The sequence below is a fragment of the Zalophus californianus genome, chromosome X, assembly GCF_009762305.2.
Source record: "Zalophus californianus isolate mZalCal1 chromosome X, mZalCal1.pri.v2, whole genome shotgun sequence".
Lineage (NCBI taxonomy): Eukaryota > Metazoa > Chordata > Mammalia > Carnivora > Otariidae > Zalophus > Zalophus californianus.
Genome location: NC_045612.1, coordinates 63,383,180 through 63,408,885, shown reverse-complemented (window position 1 = coordinate 63,408,885; position 25,706 = coordinate 63,383,180). Strand labels below are relative to the sequence as shown.

Sequence of the window (25,706 nt, the reverse complement as noted above, 5' to 3'; positions counted from 1 at the left end):
ATCAAGTCAGGAAATGGGCAGAAGAAATGAACAGTCACTTCTCCGAAGAAGACATACAAATGGCTAACAGGCACATGAAAAAATGTTCATCATCATTAGCCATCAGGGAAATTCCAATCAAAACCACATTGAGATACCACCTTACCCCAGTCAGAATTGAGAAAATTGACAAGGCAAGAAATAAATGTTGGAGAGGTTATGGAGAAAAGGGAACCCTCTTACACTGTTGGTGGGAATGCAAGTTGGTATAGCCACTTTGGAAAACAGTGTGGAGTTTCCTCAGAAAATTAAAAATAGAGGTACCCTATGACCGAGCAATTGCACTCCTGGGTATTTACCCCAAAGACACAGATGTAGTGAAAAGAAGGGCCATATGCACCCCAATGGTAATAGCAGCATTGTCCACAAAAGCCAAACTGTGGAACGAGCTGAGATACCCTTCAACAGATGAATGGATAAAGAAGATGTGGTCCATACATACAATGCAATATTACTCAGCCATCAGAAAGGATGAATACCCAACTTTTACATCAACATGGATGGGACTGGAGGAGATTATGCTAAGTGAAATAAGTCAAGCAGTGAAAGTCAAGTATCATATGGTTTCACTTATTTGTGGAACATAAGGACTAGCATGGAGGACATTAGGAGAAGGAAGGGAAAAATGAAGGCAGGAAATCGGAGGGGGAGATGAACCATGAATGACTATGGATTCTGAGAAACAAACTGAGGGTTTTAGCGGGGCGGGGGGTGGGGGGATGGGTTAGCCTGGTGATGGGTATTAGGGAGGACACATATTACATGGAGCACTGGGTGTTATACAAAATCAATGAATCGTGGATCACTACATCAAAAACTAATGATGTATTGTATGGTGACTAACATAACATAATAAAAAAAATGAAGGGCTCAGTGAACAAACAAAAACATATATAAAGCAAATCAACTGGTTGGGGGAGGGGGATGGATGGATGTAATAATTAGGAATAAATCCCCAAAAAGAAAATACAAGATATATCTATATATATTTAAGCCATTTTAAATTAATATTCATCACTTTCCTATTTTGGAAATTTTGTGATCAAATTAAAGATTATGCTGAAAGTTTGGGTTGCAAGAATGGGCCCACTCAGAATTTACAATTTTACTCACAGTTACTCACAATTATTACTCACAATTTATTACAAGATATCTGTATCATACCTATGTATATATAATTCTTAATATAATATACACTTCTTCAGTTCTTTAAAAAACTACATTTAATAAACAAGAAAAATATTTAATTCTTAACAACTAAAATTAAAGTGAAAACTATTTTATTCTAACCTTTACAAGTTTAAAATATTAATGATACATCCTTATGTAAAAGTTATAACCATAGCATGTTATCAGGAGTAAACAAGTTTAAAATTCTTACAAATAAATCATTATCAAAGGCCAGTTTCTTATCCTACATGTAAATATTTCTCATTTTTGATATAAATAAAAATTTCTATTGACCCAATGACCCTGTTTATTAGTCTCAGAGAAGTCTGATATTTTAAAAATCAGCTTAGGAGGAAAAATAATATAAATCATGGATCTGAGTCATTCAAAATCTCTAAGAAAATAACCTTATCAGAGAACATCAAATAAGCTAACAAAACCTCAACAGAAATTAAGAAAGTGGGCAACAAAATGATCTAAGGATATTTGAATATATTCCTACACTTACTTAAAATTGTGTTTATCAATACTGAAAAGAAAATTTAAAATTCAGTGCCCATTGCCTAGATTTCTTTAATAAAATTAAAATCATCCTAGACTCTCCAAGTCACCATACTTATCAGGAGTTATGGTTAGATCTGGGAATAAGAACAGATATCGTTCTGCCACTAGTTCGTTCAATCTCAGAATACCAGTAAGGGGCTTACTTATGTACCTAATGAAGTATAGGAATCTGACTCCCTGCTTAGCAGTTTCTACTGGGAATATGAAACTTCCCAATGTATAGATCAGATTTTGCTCCTATATGATTAGGTAGGCTAAAAGTGGGCCTTTTCTCTAAAGGGCCAGAATGTAAATATTTTTGGCTTTGCAGGTCATGTGATCTCTGTTATAACTAGTCAACTCTACAGTGTGAAAGCAGCCATAGACAGTATATTAATTAATAAGTGTGGTTGTGTTCCAATATAACTTTTATTAAGAAGAATAGGCTGTGGACCAGATTTAGACCATGGGTAGTAGTTTGTCAACCTCTTACCTAGGATATCCAAACATTTATTTTACACTGTGATTAGTGATCAGCCAATAATTTTAAGGTTTTACTCTAACCATATGAAAATGGTATTTTAATACAAATATTTTATACCTACAATGACCACATGTCCTAAATTTGGGGGGACAGTCCTGACTTTGTGTAATTTTATCTTTATTAATAATTGCCATATATTTCAATTTCAGGTTTAAAAACTAGGTTACCTATATGTAGTCAACTAGCAAAATAACCCCTTAACATATAACTGCTACCTTTGAAAAACCCAGTATCTGCAAATACTTGCAAGTAGTGTAACCCAAAGGACTATAAAACTAAACTTACCCTTTGGGTAGGATAAGATGGCTTTTTCTTCTTTTCGACTGTATAAAGACTGATTTCTATGTCACCTTTTGCAGTTCGACATTCTTCCTGAACCCTGATAATAAAGGTCAAAGTGACAGGAAATCATCAAAAATCAAACCAACAGTCTAAGGAGGGCATGTGTTGTGATGAGCACTGGATATTATATGAAACTAATGAATCATTGAACACTACATCAAAAACTAATAATGTACTTATACAGTGGCTAACTGAACATAATAAAAAAATAACTATTAAAAAAATCAAACCAACAGTCTAAAAGCCAGACAACAAAAATTAACTATTTTTAGGTGTACGATAATGACATTTACAATGTTGTATAACAACCATCAACACTATTTGCAAAACTTTTTCATCACTCCAAACAAACTTTGTAACCATTAAGTAGTAACTCTCTATTTCTCCTTCTACCAGTCCTTGTTAACCTCTAATCAACTTTATGTCTCTTTGAATTTGCTTTCTCTATATATTTCATATAAGTGGAATCATATGCTATTTGTCCTTTTGTGTTGGTATTTCACTTAGCATGTTTTTAATGTTTATCCATGTGGTAGCAGGTATCAGAACTTCATTCTTTTTTTTTTATGACTGAGCAATATTCCATTGTATGTATATATCACATTTTGTTTATCCATTCATTTGTGGACAGACACTGGCATTATTTCTACTGTTCTGGTATTGTGAATAATATAGCAATGAACATTGGCATACAAGTATCTCTTTGACTTCCTTCTTTCAATTGTACTTTAACGTTTTGAGCAAAGAATTACTTCAAATTCCTCTACTGCCAAGAGTTCATAAATTAGCTATATCTCCCTTTTTCTTATTACTGTCATAGAAAGAAAAAAAAACTAAATTATGTTTGCTACTTGTTGGATGAGCTGGTAAAAAGGCTTGGTAGAGGAGTTAGCATGATTAAGAGATTTTGTATGTTCTCTGTCAAATGTCTTTTTTCTTTCCTAAATCTACTTACAGCCTATGTGGATTATCTGGAGTTGATACTAAAGCAAATGTTAGGATTTCTAAATAAGAATAGGTATTCTAAATTTGAAATTCATCCTAATAAAATCCTTTCATACAAGGAAGTATACTTAGAGGGCATTTCAAAATACACCCTAAGTACTGGGGTCTACAACACATCTATATTGCATTCCCAAACCATTCCAATATCAAATTGAGGGCCTTTTCCTCAGAACCACTGTTGAATTTGGGTCTATATACCACTGACATATTTAATAACAAATGGTCTCAAATTCTTACTTAATAGTATTTGTATTCTTTATCTTCTAACCTAGACTATAAACTCATGGAAAACAAACTATGTTCTTCATTTTTCAGTATTTCCCAAGCCATTTAGCACAAAGCCAAGCAAATTAAAGATAATCATTAAATAGCTGTTATGGAATGAACTAACTGGAATAATGTAGAAAAACTAATACAAAACTCAGCTTCATTAAAAAATACCTTAGTTATTAAAATTTACTAACTAAACAATAAAATTCTCAATTTTCTTATCAATGTTACCTTATTGACTCACCTACTAACTCCATTATTTAGTTCATTGACCACCACTCTTCTGCTCCATGCCATGAGATCTCGTTCAGTGGCCATCTGGCTCCGGGGAGCATTGTTATGCATTTGTCGGACACCTTCAATTTGACCACTACGTCGAAGCCCAATATTTGGGGATGAAGATATGTCCATATTTGGACTTCTCAGAGCTAAAATAAAAAGAAAGGTACCACTTTCTCCCAGTAAAGGCACCAAAATTTTAGATATCAGTACTCTAAAATAGGAGAGTCTAAGATGGTACTTCTAGACAATATTGCCATCCTTTTGTTCTACATTTTCTGTACCACCTTTATGGTTTTTAAACTGTGTTGAATAAAGCAAAGCACTCAATAAATGTTTAAAGTTTCTATCACTCTTTTAAATTTTTTCAAAGTACGTTCACATCTGTCATCTACTAAATGCTTAGGAAATACAAAAAGTATATTTAACAGATTTGGTAGATTCACAAATGCTTAATAGTACTACTTCAGAAAGCAGCTTTTAATCTAAATCTTATATTTAGCCCACTAAAAGGACTATGAATAAAGTTTCAATAGGCTTTCAAAAGTAGTAATGAGAGAAAAAGTATAAGGAAAAATATTAACTATCAAAATTTCATTTTCAAAGCTGATAAGCAATGAAAGAAAGGGGAAATAAAGTAATGAAACCATTTTTAAGCCCCTAGACATTCCCTGTTAATTTATTTTTGTTGTATTTGCAAATAAAATAAAAATGGAAATTGAATGATTCATTCAACTGTTAAAATAAGCACCCAGGAAAGACAAAAATGAAACAAACAAACAAAAATCATTGGAAACAGAAGTCAGTGGGGTCACTCTGACTAATGGCATTTCAAATATATCCACAGAAATCTAGTATGGAGGGTAGAGTTGAACGCCGATTTCATTAATGAATCTCTAAATCAGGGTTCTAAGAATGTTTAACAAAAAGGGCCTGGTTATGTAGGATTATCAGCCCACTTCTTATCCTGTTCCAGATTAAGGAAAGCTTAGTTAGGTGCTCCTTAGGTGAACAAAAAATATTTTTATTTTAATTTTAGAGGATACTTAAGAATCAGGAAATGAGTATAATACTCTGTGAATCACCTCAAATTTAAATCACTTTATTCAATTCCTGGACTCCCAAAGCTATAATACCCAAATAAACCCCAATTACATAAATGTAAAAAGAAACACATTTGCCAAAATCCCATAAGAAGACTGCATTTTGAAGTACTACTAATAGTTCTTGAAAAAGGCAAAACTGATGATGCACACTTTGGCAGCACTTATATTGAAATGATACAGAGAAGATTATCATGGCCCCCGAGTGAGGATGACACACAAATTCATGAAGTATTACATCATTAAAAAAAATATAAAACTGACAGAAGCTAAGATTTATATAAAATTCAGATATATATGGCACCTGGGTGCCTCAGTCAGTTGGGCATCTGCCTTCGGCTTGGGTCATGATCCAAGTCCCAGGATCAAGTCCCTCATGGGCTCCCTGATTGGCAAGGGAGTATGCTTCTCCCTCTGGCTCTCCCTCCTCGTGTGTTTCTCTCTCTCACTCTCTCTCTCTCTCAAATAAATAAAATCTTTTAAAAAATTCAGATGTATAGCCACATTTCATGTAAAGTGAAGAAAAGATATAATAAATTAGAATACTGCCAGTATTCAAACTGTTATGAAAATCAATTCATAAGTTGCATCTGTATTTCCTAAGAATAGGGCTTATCTTCCAGTGTATTTTTTTTAAAAGATTTTATTTATTTGACAGAGAGAGACACAGCGAGAGAGGGAACACAAGCAGGGGGAGCGGGAGAGGGAGAAGCAGGCTTCCCGCTGAGCAGGGAGCCCAATGCGGGGCTCGATCCCAAGAACCCTGGGATCATGACCTGAGCCGAAGGCAGACGCTTAATGACTGAGCCACCCAGGTGCCCCCCTTTTTTTTTTAAAGATTTTATTTCCAGTGTATTTTTGTAAATTCAAGAAACGAAGGGGATAACGTTGCTTTTTTTTTTTTTTCCAACAAAGGAGGGTAAATTTTTTGTTAGTAATTTTTACATTCACATGGTTTAATTTCGAAAACATTATAGGTTGGTTCTCCTTTTACAAAAAGGCTGTACTTACTGCAGCACCTCATATATTATAACAAAAGGAAAGACTGCAAATACATTCTTGAGTTAGGAGAAAACAGTATATTAAATATCACCTGTATTTCTTAAGAAACGCTAAGAACTCTTAGCCACAAACGAAAATGAGATTATGGCACTTTGGTGTATTTGATATCACAATTGTAAATTAATAAAAATGTTCTTATTTAAAAACCTAAAATGTTCCTTACATGTAATTACTTAGTGCAATTAAAATAAAGTAACTCCATCATATAAATATATACATACTTACCACCATTAGCAGAATATGATCTATTAATTGGAAAATGTGGAATATCTCCTTCGTTAATTAGTCTAAGATCTTGTTCTCTCTGTAGCTCCCTGATTATTCCATCAAGAATGCTTTCATCTTGGTCATTGGTTTGTTGCCCAATTACTTGTTCTACCACCTCACCATCACCTTAATGACACCAAGATATAAAACCACAAAATTACATACATTTTAATATACCTTAAATACAGTAAAAATAACCTTCATCTATAAATCTCTAGATAAATAATAAAAAACAAGATTAAAATGAAAATAAAACATATATCAAAAAGTATTTATAAAGAACTTTTAAATTGTTTGATATGTCAGCTTGTGTGTTCACATGACTTAACAAATGTCCCCAAATTAGCCATTATTAGGAGGGTCTTCTCATTTTAAAGAATAATCATTAAATTATGAATTTCCAAATGTACTTTCTTGATGAAATATTCCAAGCAAAAAGTCCAGAGTAGAGATCTGAGTAAAGTTTAAAGTGCAACCACAGATACAGAAAATGTTTTGCATCTTTCTTTCATGAGAATTTCCTTTCTGAAATAAATCAAAATAATGGTCTTTCAAATACTGTCTCTTTCAAAAACATCTCAGTATATTGATAAGTACAGAAATTATTTCTACTGACACACTGAAATACAATGGTTATATCTGAATACTTTATTTACTTCTATATTCTTTTTCTTTCCTTCTTTTTAAAGATTTATTTATTTATTCCAGAGATGGGAGGGAGGGGCACAGAGATAGGGAGAGAATCCTCAAGCAGACTCTATGCTGAGTACAGAGCCACACGGGGCTGGATCCCAGGTCCCTGAGATCATGACTTGAGCCAAAATCAAGAGTCAGACACTCAACCAACTGAGCCACCCAGGTGCCTCTATATTCTTTTTCTTAAATACATCTTAGACATGTTTTTCATCTTGTCCTCTAGTCGGACTAAAAGGTATCCAAAAGAGCAGCGAAGTAGCCAGACATCAGGTCTTATAGGAAATGAAGTATGATGAATTAGAGACTTTTTTTACTCAAATGTGTTGAGTTTTATCTATTTAATATTCATGCTTTTCCCCTTGTTTACATATATGACATTATAAAAGTCAATATTAGCAAACATATAACACCATTTCATTGCTCTACAGATCTTTATGAGAGAATACATAAAAGGATATGCAACATTTCACTCTATAAAAAACAAATCAAATATTAAATCTCTAGTAAGGAAATAAAATTCCATTTACAATTCAATATCTACACCATACCTGGAAGAAAACCTACAAAAAACAAACTAAGATCTGAAGGCATTCTGGTGTGGTGGATGGGGTATGAGAGGCAGAAAATGCAAGAGAAATACATAAACAAGATTTGCTATGGAGGGGAAGATAGCTGTGGAGTAGTAGGAGACTAGGCTTGCCTCCTCCCATGAATACAAGTAGATAAATACCAATTCACCCTAAATACTCCAGAAATTGATCTGAAGACTAGGAGAACAAACTCTACAACTAAAGGTAGAGAAGAGGCCACATCAGAGAAGGTAGGAAGTGCAGAGACATGGCTTGGGATAGAAACAGATCATGGCTTCCATAGTGGGGAGGGAGCCAAGGTCGTAGAGAAGGGCAAGAGACAGACTAGCACAAAGGGGAGCTCACATGGGAAAGATGAATCCTCACAGCAACTGGCTTGGTAAGCCAGAGGGGCTGAATTTCACGAGCTCTTGAAAACAGTGGGGCTTAAAGCCTGGAGTTTTATAGGTCAATGGGTTTGGCTCTGGGAGAGCATGCAAAGCATTGGGGCTGCTCTTGGAAAGAATTCAGGGCAAACAGCCCATAAACTTGTGGCATGGAAACTGATCTCAAGAGCGCCTGAGGCACACAGTGGGGAGCTTATTTGCCCATCTCAGAGTGTGTCCCAGAGAGGCAGGATTCATGAAAAGACCCGTCTGTGAACAAAGTAACTAGCAGCCGCCGTTTTCCTCCCATCTGCATAAGCACAGGGTCACCTATGGGAAACAGCACAGCACCAGAACTTACTACCTAAATTGCTTATGCCAAGTCCCGCCCCATTGTGCTCAGATGGAACTGACCTTCCAAGTCACACTTAACCTCAGTCCTAACACAGCAGTTCTCTTCCCTCAGACTGGCCGAAACTCCTGCCAACACTGCATCTCCTGATCCAGGAGTTTTGCAGGACCTGGGTTCCAGTGGCAGTGGCAACATGTCTCATTTCACAAGCAGACCAGAGCACACCAGTTAAAGCTCACCACAAAAGGCCAAGGACCAAACAATGCTGACAACAGGCAAAGACAGCATCTACAGAAGATGGGCCTAAAGAATAAAGTGGCCAGCACAGAAGAGCAGAGAGCATGCACCACACATTAGAAAAATTCACTGAAGTGTCGGATCCTGGGGAAAAGGGGACACTGCACTCCAGGGTATTACAAGGACTTCTTCTTCAGAAGGTCATTACCCCCAAGAAGAGGAGACATAGCTGACTTATCTAACACACAGAAACAGATACACGAGAAGCAAACAAAGTGAGAAGACAGAGGAATTTCCCCCAAATGAAAAAAGAGGACAAAGCCACAGCCAGAGATCTAAAAGCAAAATAGATATAAGTAACATGCTTGATAGAGAATTTAAAGTAATGATCATAAAGCTATGCACTGGACTTGACAAAAGAGTGGAAGACATTAGTGAGACACTTAAAAAAGAGATAAGGAATAATATAGCAGAGATAAAGGATTTACTAAACAAAATGAATAACATGGTTGACAGAATAAACAGCAGTCTGGAAGAAGCAGAGGAACAAATTAATGACCTAGATGACAGTAATGGAAAGTAGTCAAGCTAAACAAAAGAGAGAAAGAAGAATTATGTGAAAGAATTAGAGAACTCAGTGACTCCATCAAACATAATAACATTCATATTATGGGAGTCCCAGAAGAAAGAAAAAGAGAAAAGAGGGCAGAGAATATATTTTAAGAAATAATAGCTTAAAACTTCCCTAATCTGGGGAAGGAAACAGATACCCAGATCCAGGAGGCACAGAGAACCCCCAACAAAATCAACAAAAGCAGATCCACACAAAGACATATTATAATTAAAATGGCAAAATATACTTATAAATAAAAAAAATTTTAAGTCAGCAAGACAAAAGAACACAGTTACACATAACGGAAATCCCATAAGGCTATCAGCAGCTTTTTCAGCAGAAATGTTATAACAAAAAGGGAGTGGCACGATATGCTCATAGTGCTGAATGGGAAAAATCTGCAGGCAAGAATACTCTATCCAGCAAGGTTATCTTTCAGAATAGGAAAGCTAAAGAGTTTCCCAGACAAACAAAAACTAATGGAGTTAATGACCAATAAACCAGCTCTATAAAAAATATTAAAAATAATTCTTTGAGTGGAAAGGAAAGACCAAAAGTGACAGTATCAAGTAGGAAACATAAAGCAGTGAAAATGAGTATTTCTGTAAGAAATCAGTCAAGAGACACACACACACACACACACACACACACACACAAAGAATGTAAAATATGACACCATATACCTAAAATGTGGGGAGGAGAGGAGTAAAGAATGGGTTGAATATTTTTTTTAAATTTTTTATTGTGATGTTAATCACCATACATTACATCATTAGTTTTTGATGTAGTGTTCCATGGTTCATTGTTTGTGGATAACACCCAGTGCTCCATGCAAAACGTGCCCTCTTTAATACCCATCACCAGGCTAACCCATCCTTCCACCCCCCTCCCCTCTAGAACCCTCAGTTTGTTTTTCAGAGTCCATCATCTCTCATGGTTCGTCTCCTGCTCTGATTTCCCCCCCTTCATTCTTCCCCTCCTGCTATCTTCTTTTTTTTTTCTTAACATATATTGCATTATTTGTTTCAGAGATCTGTGATTCAACAGTCTTGCACAATTCACAGCGCTCACCATAGCACATACCCTCCCCAGTGTCTATCACCTGGCCACCCCATCCCTTCCACCGCCCCACTCCAGCTACCCTCAGTTTGTTTCCTGAGATTAAGAATTCCTCATATCAGTGAGCTCATATGATACATGTCTTTCTCTGACTGACATTTCGCTCAGCATAACACCCTCCAGTTCCATCCAAGTCATTGCAAATGGCAAGATCTCATTCCTTTTGGTGGCTGAATAATATTCCATTGTATATATATACCACATCTTTATCCATTCATCTGTCGATGGACATCTTGGCTCTTTCCACAGTTTGGCTATCATGGACATTGCTGCTATAAACATTGGGGTGCACATACAAGAATGGGTTGAATCTTAAATGACCATCAACTTAATATAGACAGCTAGAAGATGGTGGTGTAGTAGGAGGACCCTAGGTTCATCTCATCCCTCAAACACAACTAGATAACTATCAAATCATTCTGAATACCCAAGAAATAAACCCAAGGACTGACAGAACAAACTCTACAATTAGAGGGAGAGAAGATGCACATCAAGAAAGATAGGAAGTGTGGAGACATGGTTTGGAGGAGAAACAGCATGGGTGCTGTGGAGGGAAGGGAGCCCTGATCACAGAGAAATGCAAGAGAGTGAGGAGCACACAAGGGAATGCACAAGGAGAACACTTCCCTAGTCATTGGCTGGGAAAATGAGAAGGGCTGATTTTTGTGAGTTTTTGCAACCAGCGGGGTTTAAAGACAGGAGTTTCAAAGGTAAGGTCAGTACGCATGGCTGGGATAGAGCCCTGAGGCCACTGTGCTGCTCTAGGAGAGAAGGCAGATGAACAACCATGGGACAAACAGCAAGAAAACAGCAACTGAAAAACACCCGGATACACTGGGAGAGATTATTCGCTCTTTTCAGAGTGCTTCTTTGAGAGCAGCAAGCACAGAGACCCCTCTCCTGGGACAAAAGAGCTGGCTGGTGCCATTGTCTTCCCCTGACCATCACATAAACAGAGAGCCACCTTCAGTAAACAGCACAGCGCCAACGCTGGCTGCCTAACTTGCTTACATCAGGACCCACACCCCTGCACTCTGCCCTTACTGCCCTTCTAGGTAAAGTTTGCCTCAGTTCCAGTACAGTGGGCCTCTTCCCCAGAAGACCAGCAGAAACCCCTGCACACACCACAACTCCTGACCAGAGAGGTCTGCAAGGCATCAGTTCTAGTGGAAGTACCATCAAGTCTCATTTAACAAGCAGAACAGAGCACACATAGTGAAAACATGCCACACTCTGGCCAAGGTCCAAACACTGCCCACTGCAGGCAAGGAGAGCCTCTGAAGAGGAATGGTCTGAAGGACAGAGCAGTTGAAACAAAGCAGCAGAGTGTACTCAGCACACACCAGAGACACTCCTTGAAGCACCAGACCCTGGACACTTTATGACTTCTTCTTCATAAAGCCATAATTCTCAGGAGCAGGAAACATAACAGGTTTTTCTAACACAGAGAAGTAGACAGAGACTTAGAAAAAATGCCGAGATGGAGGAATTCAAACACAAAATAAGGTCACGGCCAGAGATCTAAGCAAAACAGATATAAGTAATATGTCTGATGGAGAATTTGAAGCAACAGTCATAAGGATACTCACTGGGCTTGAGAAAAGCATGGAAGGCTTCAGGAGGCCCTTAACCCAGGGATAAAAGGGTTGAAAAACTGTCAGAAATGAAGAATGCAATAATTGAGATTCAAAATAGGCTGGATGCAATGAAGTTAATATAGACAGCTATATGCACAAGAGGTTCTACGTAAAACTAATGATAACCACAAATCAAAAAACACTAATAGATAGGTAAAGAATAAAGAGAATGGAATCCAAATATATCACTAAAGCAAATCAGCAAAACTTAAAAGAGAGAAAGATAAGTAAGGATCAGAGAAAAAACTTCAGAAATAACCACAGTACAAGTAGCAATAAATACATATCTATCAATAATTACTTTGATGTAAATAAACTAAATGCTCCAGTCAAAAGACATAGGGTGACAGAATGAATTAAAAAAAAACAAAAACAAACAAGACCCATCTATATACTACCTATAGGAGACTCATTTTAGACCTAAAGACACATGCAGGGTGAAAGTGAGGGAACTGAAAAACATTTATCATGCAAATGCATGTGAAAAGAAAGCTGGAGTATCAATACCTATATCAGAAAATACACATTTTAAAATATACATTTTAAAACAAAGACTATAACAAGAGATGAAGAAGGACTCTATATAATAACAAAGGGGACAATCTACCAAAAAGGTAACAATTATAAATATTTACGCACCCAACATGGGAGTACTAAATACATAAAACAGTTAATAACAAACATAAAGGAACCAATCAATAATACAATAATAGTAGGGGACTTTAATACACTACTTACATCTAAAGATTTTATTTATTTATTTATTTGACAAAGAGACACAGTGAGAGAGGGAACACAAGCAGGGGGAGTGGGAGAGGGAGAAGCAGGCTTCCCGCAGAGCCGGGAGCCTGATGCGGGGCTCAATACCAGGACCCTGGGATCATGACCTGAGCCGAAGGCAGACATTTAACGACTGAGTCACCCAGGCACCCCTTTCTACCAAACATTTAAAGAAGAGTTAACACCTATTCTTCTCAAAGTATTCCATAAAATGTAAGAGGAAGGAAAATTTCCGGAATCATTCTATGAGCCCAGCAATACCCTGATAACCAAAATCACATAGACACCACTAAAAAAGAATACAGGTCAATCTCTTTGAAGAACATAGATGCAAAAATCCTCAACAAAATACTAGCAAACAGAATCCAACAATCAAGTAGGATTTATTCCTTGACTGCAAGGGTGGCTCAGTATTCACAAATCAATCAATTTGATATACCACATTAATAAATGAAAGGATGAGAACCATATGATCCTTTCAATAGATGTAGAGAATGCATTTGATATAGTATAACATCCATTCATGATAAAAACCCTCAACAAAGTAGGGATAGAGGGAACATACCTGAACATCATGAAGGCTGTATACAAAAAAATCCCCAACTAATATAATCCTTGATGGGGAAAAACTGAGAGGTTTCCCCTTAGGGTAAGGAACTATAAAAGAATGTCTACTCTCACCACTTTTATTCCAGATGGTACTGGAATCCTAGCCATAGCCATCAGATCACACACAAAAAAATATAGGGCAGGCAAATTGGTAAGGAAAAAGTTAAATGTTCACTACCTGCAGATGACATGAGACTATATAGAAAACCCTAAAAACTCTACCAATAAACTACTAGAACTGACATATGAATTCAGGAGTCACGGGATATAAAATCAATGTGCAGAAATCTATTGCATTTCTATATACTTATAATGAAGCAGCAGAAAGAGAATTTAAGAAAACAATCACATTTGAAATTATATAAAAAATAATATTACCTAGGAATAAACCTATAACCAAAGAGGTGAAAGACCTATCTTCTGGAAACTATAAAATACTGATGACAGAAATTGAAGATGACACCAAGAAATGGAAAGACATCCATGCTTATGGATTGAAGAACAAATATTTAAAAATGTCTATGCTGGGGCACCTGGGTGGCTCAGTCCATTAAGCAGCTGACTCTTGATTTTGGCTCAGGTCACGATCTCAGGGTCCTAGGATTGAGCCCCGAGTCGGGTTCCATGCTCAGTGGAGAGTCTGCTTGAGAATTCTCTCTCTCCCTCTGCCCCTCTCGCCACTCTCTCTCTCTCATAAATAAATAAATCTTTAAAAAATTTTTTAAAAGACCTAAATGTGAGTTCTGAAACCATAAAAATCCTAGAGGAGAGTATAGGCAATAATTTCTCTGATATCAAGCATAGCAACATTTTTGTAGATATGTCTCCTGTGGCAAGGGAAATAAAAGCCAAATAAACTATTGGTACTACATCAAAATAAAAAGCTTCTGCACAGCAAAGGAAGCAGTCAACAAAACTAAATGTTATCCTACTGAATGATAGAAGATATTTGCCAAGGACATATCCAATAAAGGGTTAGTATCTAAAATATATAAAGAACTTACATAAATCAACACCCAAAAACCAAATAATCCAATTAAAAGATGGGCTGAAGAAATAAACATTTCTCCAAATAAGACATCCAAATAGCCAACAGACACATGAAAAGATGCTCAACATCACTGATCATCAGGGAAATGCAAATCCAAACTACGATGAGATACCACCTCACACTTGTCTAAAATAAAAAACACAAGAAACTTTAAGTGTTGGCAAGGATGTGGAGAAAAAGGATCCCTTTTGCAATGTTTGTGGGAATGCAAACTGTGCAGCTACTGTGGAAACAGTATGGAGGTTCCTCAAAAAGTTAAAAATAGTGGGGCACCTGAGTGACACAGTCAGTTAAGTGTCTGACTCTTGATTTCAGCTCAGGTCATGATCTCAGGATCGTGAGGTAAGAGGCTGGTGTTGGGCTCTGTTCTCAGAGGGCAGTCTGCCTGAGATTCCCTCTCTCTCTCCCTCTGCCCCTCCCTGCACTTGCTCTCTCTCAAATAAATAAATCTTTAAAAAAAAGTTAAAAATAGAGGTACCCTAAGATCCAATAACTGCACTACTGGGTATTCACCCAAAAAACACAAAACGTCAATTCAAAAGGATAAATGTACCCCTAAGTTTATAGCAGCATTATTTACAATAGCCAAAATATAGAAGCAGCCCAAGTGTCCATCAATAGATTAATGAATGAAGAAGATATAGTATGTATACACACACACACACACAAATGCACAATGGAATATTATTCAGCCATAAAAAAGGATGAAATCTTGCCATTTGTGATGACAGGGATAGAGCTAGAGAGTGTAATGTTAATTGAAATAAGTCAGTCAGAGAAAGATAAATATTGTATTACTTCATTCATATGTGGAATTTAAGAAACAAAACAAATGAGCAGAGGAAAATAAAAGAGAGAGAGACAAGCCAGGAAATAGTCTCTTAACTATAGAGAACAAACTGATGATTAGTAGAGGGGAGGTAGGTGGGGCTTGGGTCAAATAGGTGATAGGGATTAAAGTGTGCATTTGTCGTGATGAGCACTTGTGATGAGAACAGGGTGATACATGGAATTCTTGAATCACTATATAGTATATAGTATGCCTGAAACAGATATAACACTGCATGTTAACCATACTGGAATTAAAATTTGAAAAAGAAGAGTTGCTTTGACAGGGAATAGCATTTTTCAGTGTCTTATTCTAGTATCCTTACATCATGCATCATGCTCATCACTGCTTCCTTTATATCCTCCAGGATTGACTATCATTTAAACACTAAATAATTCTTTGCATTTCACACAAGAGAATGGGTAAATGGCCATTTCCCAGTTTTTGATTTTTGAAATTTCCTCATCTTTGGTCCATTAATTATGGACTGTCAAATCAAAAAACCAGTAATAAGAGCAGTGGAATTTCACCAATGAGAAAAGCTTGACACACTAAAGTTAGTACATTTAATGTTCAGGGTTCTAAGAAAGCAGGTCAATACATTCTCTGCTTGAGTATATGCTTGTTGTCCTAATCCATTTATCTGTGTTTAAGTGATATAAAAATGTAAAACTACCCTGGTAAGTACTAGGCAACTGAAAATTAATAGAAGTATTAGGTAAAATATGGTATAACCTACTACAGAGTTTAGCAAGGGACATATAAAGAGAACAGCAGCAAGTATAACATTTTGCAAAATGTTTTAAATTTAATTTTAGAGATAACATACCATTAGCCACATATCCCAGCTGTGGTATAAGTTGTTCATCTTTACAATTTTCCCGTCCTGGTACTAGTCTTTGGAATTTTGTAGGATGAGGATTGCCATCAACATCCACCAAGAATGGGGGAGGCATGAGGTGAGGAGCTTGTTGGGTTTGTTCATCCAGTACATAGTTGTTGGCATCACGGATAAGAGGTCGATAATCCGTGTGGAAGAACATCTGATCTGGAATCTTTATGACAGGTTTTAAGTATTTAACATGCATAGGGAATTAATTTTTATTCCTAGAGAGAATGCATTTTTCAAATCAGACACTTTTTACATACTCTTATAGCCCTCTACTGTTTTATGTTCCCTCTAGGTAGAAATGAATCACCTAAACAGTAATCTTATCTCTTCTCCACAAAATCCTATAATCTGTATTACTTTCTGGCCCTATATCATATTTCTCCAATTAGCATATGAAGGAGAGCAATACCATAGTAGATAAAGTTAGGTATTTTTACTTAAGTTGTAAACATACAAACATTTATAGCTATTTTTATTGTTTATTTCTATTCAAATAAGGATAGATGGGAGTATAATATAAATAGCAAAGCAAGTAAATACCAAATACATAAAAAATACTCAAAGATGATAGGTATTGAGCTAAACTCAATGATTCTGAGTTCTCTTCCAATTCTAAGAATCCATAATCTATTTCAAATTCAGAGCTAATAAAATACAAAGAACCATTTAAGCTAGCTTCCAAAGTATTTTAACAAGATGGATAATAGGTAAAGTGGCCAAGCAAGAAAATTAACATTTGGTCACCAGCTGTTTATTTCTAATTTATGATAAGTTAGAGGATGCAATCTGGTAAAGTTGTTCCCATTATACCTGAAGGGCAGTACAGAGAATATGTTCTAAGCGAAAGGATTTCCTAATGAATTTTTTATCTACATCACCCTATATCTTAATAGCGATTCAAACTGCCAAGCCTATGTTCTGGCAGTGATGAAAACTTTTGTCAAGAAAGGTGACTTTGTTATTTTATATCTATTGACACACAATGACCCTTATTAACTGGAAGACTTCAAATAAGATTTATGAATGATACAATCCAAAATTATAGTCTATAACAAAAATCAAACAGACTAACCTTTTCATAGTATTTACTGCATCCAAAACCAAAAAGCAGCAAATGCCCATGAGAGTCTGTGCAGGCAAAATGGTTTCCATCTGGTGAAAATTTACAATCAAACACTGCACCATGGCCTTGGCCTTCAATCTGAAATTTAGAGGAGTCACTTTAAGTCATCTTTAAGAGGTAATTTTCAAATAAGTAGGCAATAGATTCTGCTTCCTAATATCTTGGATTCTGTGATGCATCTACATTCCAATGTACTCTCTGGCTTCTGTTGCCAGAACCCTACTGAAACAGTAAAGCTCTGAAAGAAATTAGGAAGAATCAAAATGCAATAGATGGATGGTATCACACATTACTAGCAATGTCGTATCTCAAGAAATACTAAATGAGTGACTGAGAATAAAAAAAGACCTAAACACGACCAAAATGACAAAACTGCTATCTCAGCAAAATCAAGATAATATCTTCACACCTTAAATTATAATGCAAGCAACCCTTAAAATAACCTTCCTAAAATTAAAGCACATAAATCAATTTTACTAACAAAAGACAGAGGGTATTAACACTCTCAAACTGTACAAAGCCTATAAAAGGGAGCTCAAAGGTTGACAATTTAGAAATGTTTCCTCAGAACTAACACTAAATATGGAGGATGTGAGTATTCCCATTACCATAGGAGGGTGTTCTACTGGAAAAAGAGGTAGCTCACCAGATTTTCCCATGGTTTGTATGAAATATATCTTAAGAGTATCTATACCTCCAATTCCATGTTTACCAAACAACTTCCTGATTACTAACTAAGCCATATGGAGTTTACCAGAAGCAGATACAATACAGTCACTGTTATGATTCATACATTACGATTATTGTTTAAACATTAACCTTTTTGTGAGTTTGGTTACTGTTACCTCCAAAAGCTTATTAAATTTGAGTTTCTAGAATTTAGAGCTGGGGACAAGAATTTGGAAAATGCTAATGCCATGATAACAGAGTCACTCTGAAAGGTGTAATTCTTGATTGGCCTTACTCTCAGGTCTTGAGATATTCTCTAAGTTATTGTATGGATTTAAACACAGATGACAAAGGTTCCTTGGCACTAAGTATACTTTAATTACCAAGTTGTCATATAAGAGATGTCTGTTTTAATATGAACTAAACACAGATTTTTCTTACCATGTTAAAATAATTCCGAATTTTGGTTCCCCGGTCAAGGTCCCAAATAAAAATGTTCCCATCATGACCCGCTGAAAGTATGATCCTTTGATCAAATGGATGTGCTTCCAAAACAAATACTTCATCATCATGTCCCTGTGATAAAAATCAATATTAAAAATGAAAAGCAACACCAAGTATTTGGTTTATTTGGCCAGAAGATCTCAGGAATGTGCTACTAATCCCACGCAGATGAATTTATGTACACCACAGCATTTACTACATGGACACTAAAAGAAACAGTTCAGAGTTCCTTATATGTTTAGGTGCTGATTTCAAAAAGTATTCAATACAGAAGACCCAGGAAGGTGTTTAAAGTGTAGTCCAAAACAGTTACACCTCATTAACCAGGCCCCTGAAATAGAATTTGTATTTCTATGACTCTGCTATTTAAGACCCACAGAAAATGGGACAAACAGGATCTTTCATTAACACCCAATTCTGCCACAGAGATAACACACAAACCTTCATTGTTCTTTATCCAGCACTCTTTATCCCTAGTATTCAAATTAGATTTTGGAAGGCCCCATGGTACATTCAAACAAAAAAGCATAGTGGCTCTGCCCTTTATCTACTTTACAGTTGAAGGTTTCATTTAATATGCTATCTGAAAAATGGGTTTGTTGCTAAAAAAAAGTTTGAAAACCAATGCTCTCTATATATGTTTCCCTTACTGATGAGTATCAGTATATAGAGACCTTATATCAGGAGTCTGCAACTATATAGCCTTCAGGCCAAATCTAGCTCCCAGACATTTTTGTACACACAGCCTGTGAACTAAGAATGGTTTTTACATTAAAAGTCTTCAGAAAAACAAAGAATATACAACAGAGACTATATGTGGCCTGCAAAGCCTAAAATACTTATTATCTGGCCTCTTAAAGAAGTAGTTTGCCAACACTTGGTTCAGATCATTGTTAAGGAGAATACATGATTAACAATAGGCTCCAAGTCTTAGAAAAGCATGCATTATACTGAAGTTGCATTTCACTTAGGAACACATCAGCATATTACACATCAGTAGTTTTTAGAAATCATCATATCTTATGACCCTAGAAAGTGCATTTTATCCTAAATCATTGTATAAAAAATGGAATAGAGCACCCTACCATGTTACCTTTAGGTACAAAAACATAACTTATTAAAAAATAACTGCAGACTGCCTCAAAATGTGTAGGTAAAATCCCATTGCAATAAATACTCATACAACTGAAAGTTTACCAAGACTCTTCCCAGTGACCACTAAAAAATTACTTGTTATATGCTAAATATAGCATATAACAAATACTTTCTCAGGTTCCTAATGAGTAAACAATAAAACTACTTTGTTAAACTCAAATGATAATGATACAACTGTTTCAGTGAACATTGGAAAAGAGGCTTTTAAATAGAGGATTTTATTTGTTGGTCACATGTCATAGGATAGGACACAGTCACTGTATCATAGGGAACAGAACCTAACCAAATTTAGTAATGTCTTAAGATATATCATCTGCCTTATTTTTATTTATTAAGCACACCTCTATCTTCAACACTGCCACACAAATCCAAATTATCATCATGGCCCATCCTACCACAGACTCCTACATTATACCAGAGCCACTCTTATCTTCATTCCAATTCTCTCTATTCTGTTGCCAGAATTATATGGTATTCTTCAAAAGCAAAATTCACATGTCATTCCTTAGCATTTAAATCTTTTAATGGTTTACTGTTGGTCTAGGATAGATCCTATAAGACCCTGAATGGTCTGGCGTCTCTCCATTTCTCCAGGTCTATCTGGTGACACTCTTTCTCTGTGCTCTAGCCAAAAATTGTCTTTCTTTCAACTCCCTTCTACCTGAAGACCTTTGATGTGCTTTTCCCTCTTCCTGTAAGGAACTCCCAACTCTCTCACATATGTAATTTATCAAATATTTATCGATATCCTACCATATTGAGACAGAAAATAAACAAACAAGAAAATACCAGGTAGTGATAAACACTATGATGAAAAGAAAGCAAGGTGATAGAATAAGACAAAGACTGGAAGGCTACTCTAGATTGTTTGATCAGGGAAGGCCTTGTCAAGGAGGTGACATTTAGGCTGAGACGTATTTCTACCTATCTTTCAAATCTTAACCCAAATTTAACTTCCTTAGGAATCCTCTCTGACCCTATTTTGACCAGGGTCAAATAGGTTTAGATCAGGTTTGGTCACCCTATTAGAAACTTGCATTGTATTTTGCACTTCTTTCTTCTGACCATTGATTTAATTATTTTGTGTGTGTGTTTGTTTGTTTGTTTTAATGTTTTTCTTAATAGGCTGTAAATCCCAGTATGATGGGGACTCTCTAATTTACTATTTATTCCTAACATCTAACTCAGCTGCTGGCACACAGTAGATGCTCAGTAAGTATTTGCTGAGTGGAAGAACTTTACACCACACTAAGACCCCAATAAACAAATTGTTAACACAGAAAAGATAAATAGCAAAACTAAGTAGATTTGACTGTTAACAAGGTCTAAAAATAAAAATAGTCTGTTCTAAAAATTTTTCAGTAAAATTCACTGAAAACAGATGACCCATTAATCAATCCATGGGAAGAGTACCACTAAACAGAATTCTAAACTAAGGTACTTGTTAAGACAGAATTTTACACAGATCTATAAAACCAGTGGCTATGACATGAACTTTGAAACTGTGATTTTTAGAGATATAGACTTGTGCTGTCTAATACTGTAGTTAATAGCTACATATGGCTATTAAGCATTTGAAATGTGGCTAGTCCAAATTGAGATGTTGTGTAAGTGTAAAATACACACTAGATTTCAAAGATTTAGTATTTTAAAAATATGAAATAGTTAAAATTAATAATTTTCATATTAGTTACATGTTGAAATGCTACTATTTTGGATATACTGGGTTAAATGAAATATATTATTAAAATTAATTTCACCTGTTGTGCTTTACTTTTTCTGTTGTGGCTACTAGAAAAATTAATATTACATATGTGACTCATATTATATTTCTCTTGGAGCATGCTGCATAGACAAACACTTCCTAATAAAGAATCAAGCAAATAGTATGGATTTTTCTATACATATTAACAGAAACTTATATTGGGGAATAGGGAAAGGCAGAAGGGGATAAAGAATTGGCTAAGCAGATAAAAAAAAAGAATCTAAAACTCCACTAACACAGTGTCAGGGTTTTATTTAGGAACAAGAATTGGGAGGTATATGGAATTCCTTCCAAAATTAAACAAATCTTTAGAAATCTCAGAGGTTATAAATAAGATTATCTCACAAAGGAGTCAAATAAGGATGGATACTATGGTATACTACAAAGTAAATTGAGTCATGAGAACTGGATTCTAGTCCTTATCACTTACTACTTTGTAAACCATATGGCAATCACTTGGCCCTGTCCTTAAAGTATTTATGAACTGATAACTGAAGCAGATAGGAAATAAGGCTTTTAAGTGGCATTTAACCTGAAGTGTACAAGCTAAACCAACAAACAACCCCACCTATGTGACTTCTGCTGTTAATCCCGTCAGTTTTTCATGCCACAAATATTATAACTTTTACTACAACAAAAAAGAGGAAAAGCCACCTTTTTCTCCTACTTTTTCCTTTTACCTCTACTTCTTGCATAAATGAATCCCTGAAAGTAGAATATAAAGGATACCCTTGTCAAAATAAAGTTAGCTCTACCCCTAAAACAATAATAACAAAAATCCCAACTCATGCTAAAAACAAAATAACTTATATATCCTTGACTGCATTTAACAAAATAAGTAATTATCAGACCTCAAAAGGACCTTGAAATGTATTCATACCTGCTTTTAGCAGCTATACCATGTGCCATCCTTATTTTGCAGATATGTCAACAAAGGTAACTGAAATATTTACTTCTCCGATAGTAAGTCACAGAAAGTAAACTAAAATTTAAATTTCCTGTCTTCTGGAATAATGTCCTTTTTGATCATTTTAATTATTCCAAAAATACTTACAGATAAAGTATGAAGAAGTTGCCCTGTGAGAGAATTCCATACTTTCAAAAGAAAATTGTTCACTGCAGTAATAACTGTGGTGTCATAGCGATCCCAGGCCACCATAGTCACCTTAAGTTTAGTGACCTTGTCTTCTCCAGATGGCAAATTATTCCTAAATAAAATAATTTGCAGTATTCATACATTGTAAATTATTAGCAAAGGTACATGTAAAACAGAAAATTATGAAAAAAAATCCAGTAGCTTATAAATTTTTAGATAAAAAAATCCTAAACTATACTTTTAAGTAACTCACAAAATAAAATACTAAAAGTACCTAAGTAGGGCAAGACCCATAAGCTTATTTTAGGAAGACAAAAGGCACAAAATGACAAAAAAATCTGTAGTTAGTTACACAATAACAAAAAAAAGGTGTAACTAGAAAAAAAATCTATGAATCCCTTGAAAAATAAAATACAAGGTCATGTTGGCTACCAGAAAATATGAAGAAAACATATAATGGACACTTTACTCCCTTAAATAATAAATTTTGAAACTAATAGGTCTTAAAAAAGAGCAGCAAGAAATGCATTAACTTTTAGTTGAATATAATATGAATAGCTGGCTAGGACTACAATGTCAGTTCTATATTGTCATTAGGAAGATAATTAGTTTCAGGGCCTTACCCTATAGAAACTGTAATGTCCTAAAGATGTAATTATATATCTTCCAATCAACAGGGAAGACGATGAAACAGAATGCTGATTAAGTGTACTTATAATGTTGAGTAGGAATGCTAACAATATGAAACATTATAAAGGCAACCTCAGTAAGACAGAGAAATAGTTAAACTTATGATGACATTTAATAGGGACAACCCTCAAAATAGAAAGTAGTATAGATAGATATTAAAAATGACCTATAGAAAACTAAGGCAGAAAATAACTCCATGGGCATTAGCAGAGTAAAGATCTTTGGGTCACAAGAGACGAGAATTTTGAAGGACTCAGCAATATTTCTATCGTCCAGTCTGTCAATCAACAGCAAAAGGCAATTTACTTAGAGACTAAATACAGACACAAACTTCAGGTCTACCAATGAACTCCAAACTATTTACTAATCTAAAAAGATATTTTCATTATGAACTATAATTCAGTAAATCAAAAGATACTATACTAACATCCAATCTTACCCAGTCATTTTAGTAGCCATATCTAGCACTATACTCTTCCATTCTTGTTGCTGATATTGCCAAATTCTTGCTGTTCCATCTCTACTTCCACTAACAAATCTTAAACTGCAAAGAAACAGTTAAAATAACCTTATTACTTTTTTCCAAAATATAAATCACTTTTTTTCTAATTATGAAAGTAATATGTTCATCCCCATATACTACTGGGGGTAATGAAAATTATACATTTTGGAACACAGTTTGGCAGTGCCTCAAAATGATAAACAGTCACCATATAACTCAACAATTCTACTCCCAGGTATAAATCCAAGAGAAATGAAACATTAAGTCCACATAAAAACTTATACATGAATATCCATGGCATTATTCCTCACAAGCCAAAAAGTGGTAACAATCCAAAGTCCATCAACTAATAAAGGGATAAACAAATTATGGTATCCATACAATCAAATATTATTCAGCAATAAAAAGAAATAATGATACATGCTGCAACATGACTGAATTTCGAAAACATTACACTTAGTGAAAGAAGTAGGTCACAAAAAAACCACATTTTGTATAATTCAATTTATATAAAATTTCCAGAACAGGCAAATCTATAAAGATAAAAACTAGATTAAAGATTGCCCAGAGTTAAGGGTAAAGATATTGGGGAGTAATAGCTAAAGGGTATGGAAATTCTTTTTGTGGTGCTAAAAATGTTCTAAAATTATGGTAAAGGTTGCACAACCCCATGAATACACTAAAAAACAGAGAAGTTATGTTATGTGCATTATATCTCAATAAAACTTTCAAAAGTACATTCATTCACCCATAATTCTATCACTGTTCATACTTCCATTTCTATTCCACCAGACTTTATTAAAGACATACATATACACTTATATATTTCCCCCTATAGGAAACAGAATTGTACTACATATAATGTTTTGTGTTGTCCCCTAAGGATTATTTCATAGATATATCTCTAGGTTTATAAATAAAACTACTGTCACTTTTAGTAAGTATTCAACTATTTGGATGAATCAAAGTTTATTTAATCAGCTCCCTAATGATAAATATTTATACTATTTCCATTCTTCACCATTATTAATAATGTTGTGATGACTATCTCTATACATATCTTTGTATAACCTTATATATAACTTTGCTGAGTCAAATGGTCAGCACATTTTTAATGTTTTTGATGAATAATTTCCCTGAAAAGTTTTTTAACACTTTACAGTCTCTTCAAAAGTTGTGGGAGAGTGAGTGCCCGTTTTCCCTAAACCCTTAGCAATACTGGGTGCTAACATTCTTCATTTTCTTGTCATTCTGAAAGGAAAAAAAATGTTACTTTTATTCTAAACTGCATCTTTAACTATTAGTAAAATTGGACATCCTTTGTTTATTGTCCACATAACTAATGAAGATAAAATAATGTTTCTCCTTTAGGGAAAAGGCAAGGAATTAAAAACTTCAGATTCCTCTAGCATGAAAGAATCATAGCTGTACAAACCTTCAAGTGTATAACTCAGTATAGTGCAATAAATCAACCTCAAAAAATTATCTGAAGGTTTCCTCACTCCTAATATAAACTTCACTCTATGTGGACCATCATTATTTACTCTTGCATTTAATAAAGATGAACAAATTCATCATAGCAATCACCCACTGTCTGAAAAATATTTAAAAATAAAACATGGTCAAAAAAATTAAATTAAAATAAAACATGGTCACCCACATAAAGTCCTTATAGAAATATATGGATACACATTTATGTTAAGTGGTTACATTTTTAAATCTATTTTTAGGTCAATTTTTAGACCAGGGCAAAAGATTATCATCCTTTTGGGATCAAACATTTGGGAGGGTGCACAAATACCTATATG

General features: G+C 35.1%; 1 protein-coding gene and 1 non-coding gene across 6 annotated transcripts in view; one reads left to right on the top strand and one right to left on the bottom strand.

Annotated features, from left to right (window-relative positions):
• BRWD3 (bromodomain and WD repeat domain containing 3) overlaps nucleotides 1-25,706 on the bottom strand; it is a 218,259-nt gene that overhangs the window by 89,700 nt on the left and 102,853 nt on the right. For all 5 annotated transcript variants that reach the window (XM_027608730.2, XM_027608726.2, XM_027608729.1 and 2 more), the window contains 8 exons: nucleotides 23,836-23,940; nucleotides 22,665-22,818; nucleotides 18,628-18,762; nucleotides 17,467-17,595; nucleotides 16,332-16,557; nucleotides 6,583-6,750; nucleotides 4,158-4,341; nucleotides 2,582-2,675 (listed from right to left, as the gene is read on the bottom strand). In XM_027608730.2, the coding sequence (XP_027464531.1) occupies nucleotides 2,582-2,675; nucleotides 4,158-4,341; nucleotides 6,583-6,750; nucleotides 16,332-16,557; nucleotides 17,467-17,595; nucleotides 18,628-18,762; nucleotides 22,665-22,818; nucleotides 23,836-23,940 (1,195 nt within the window). The remainder of the gene's footprint in view (nucleotides 1-2,581; nucleotides 2,676-4,157; nucleotides 4,342-6,582; nucleotides 6,751-16,331; nucleotides 16,558-17,466; nucleotides 17,596-18,627; nucleotides 18,763-22,664; nucleotides 22,819-23,835; nucleotides 23,941-25,706) is intronic.
• LOC113931640 lies at nucleotides 5,440-5,541 on the top strand. The gene has a single exon (XR_003522802.1). It is a non-coding gene; the product is annotated as a U6 spliceosomal RNA (small nuclear RNA).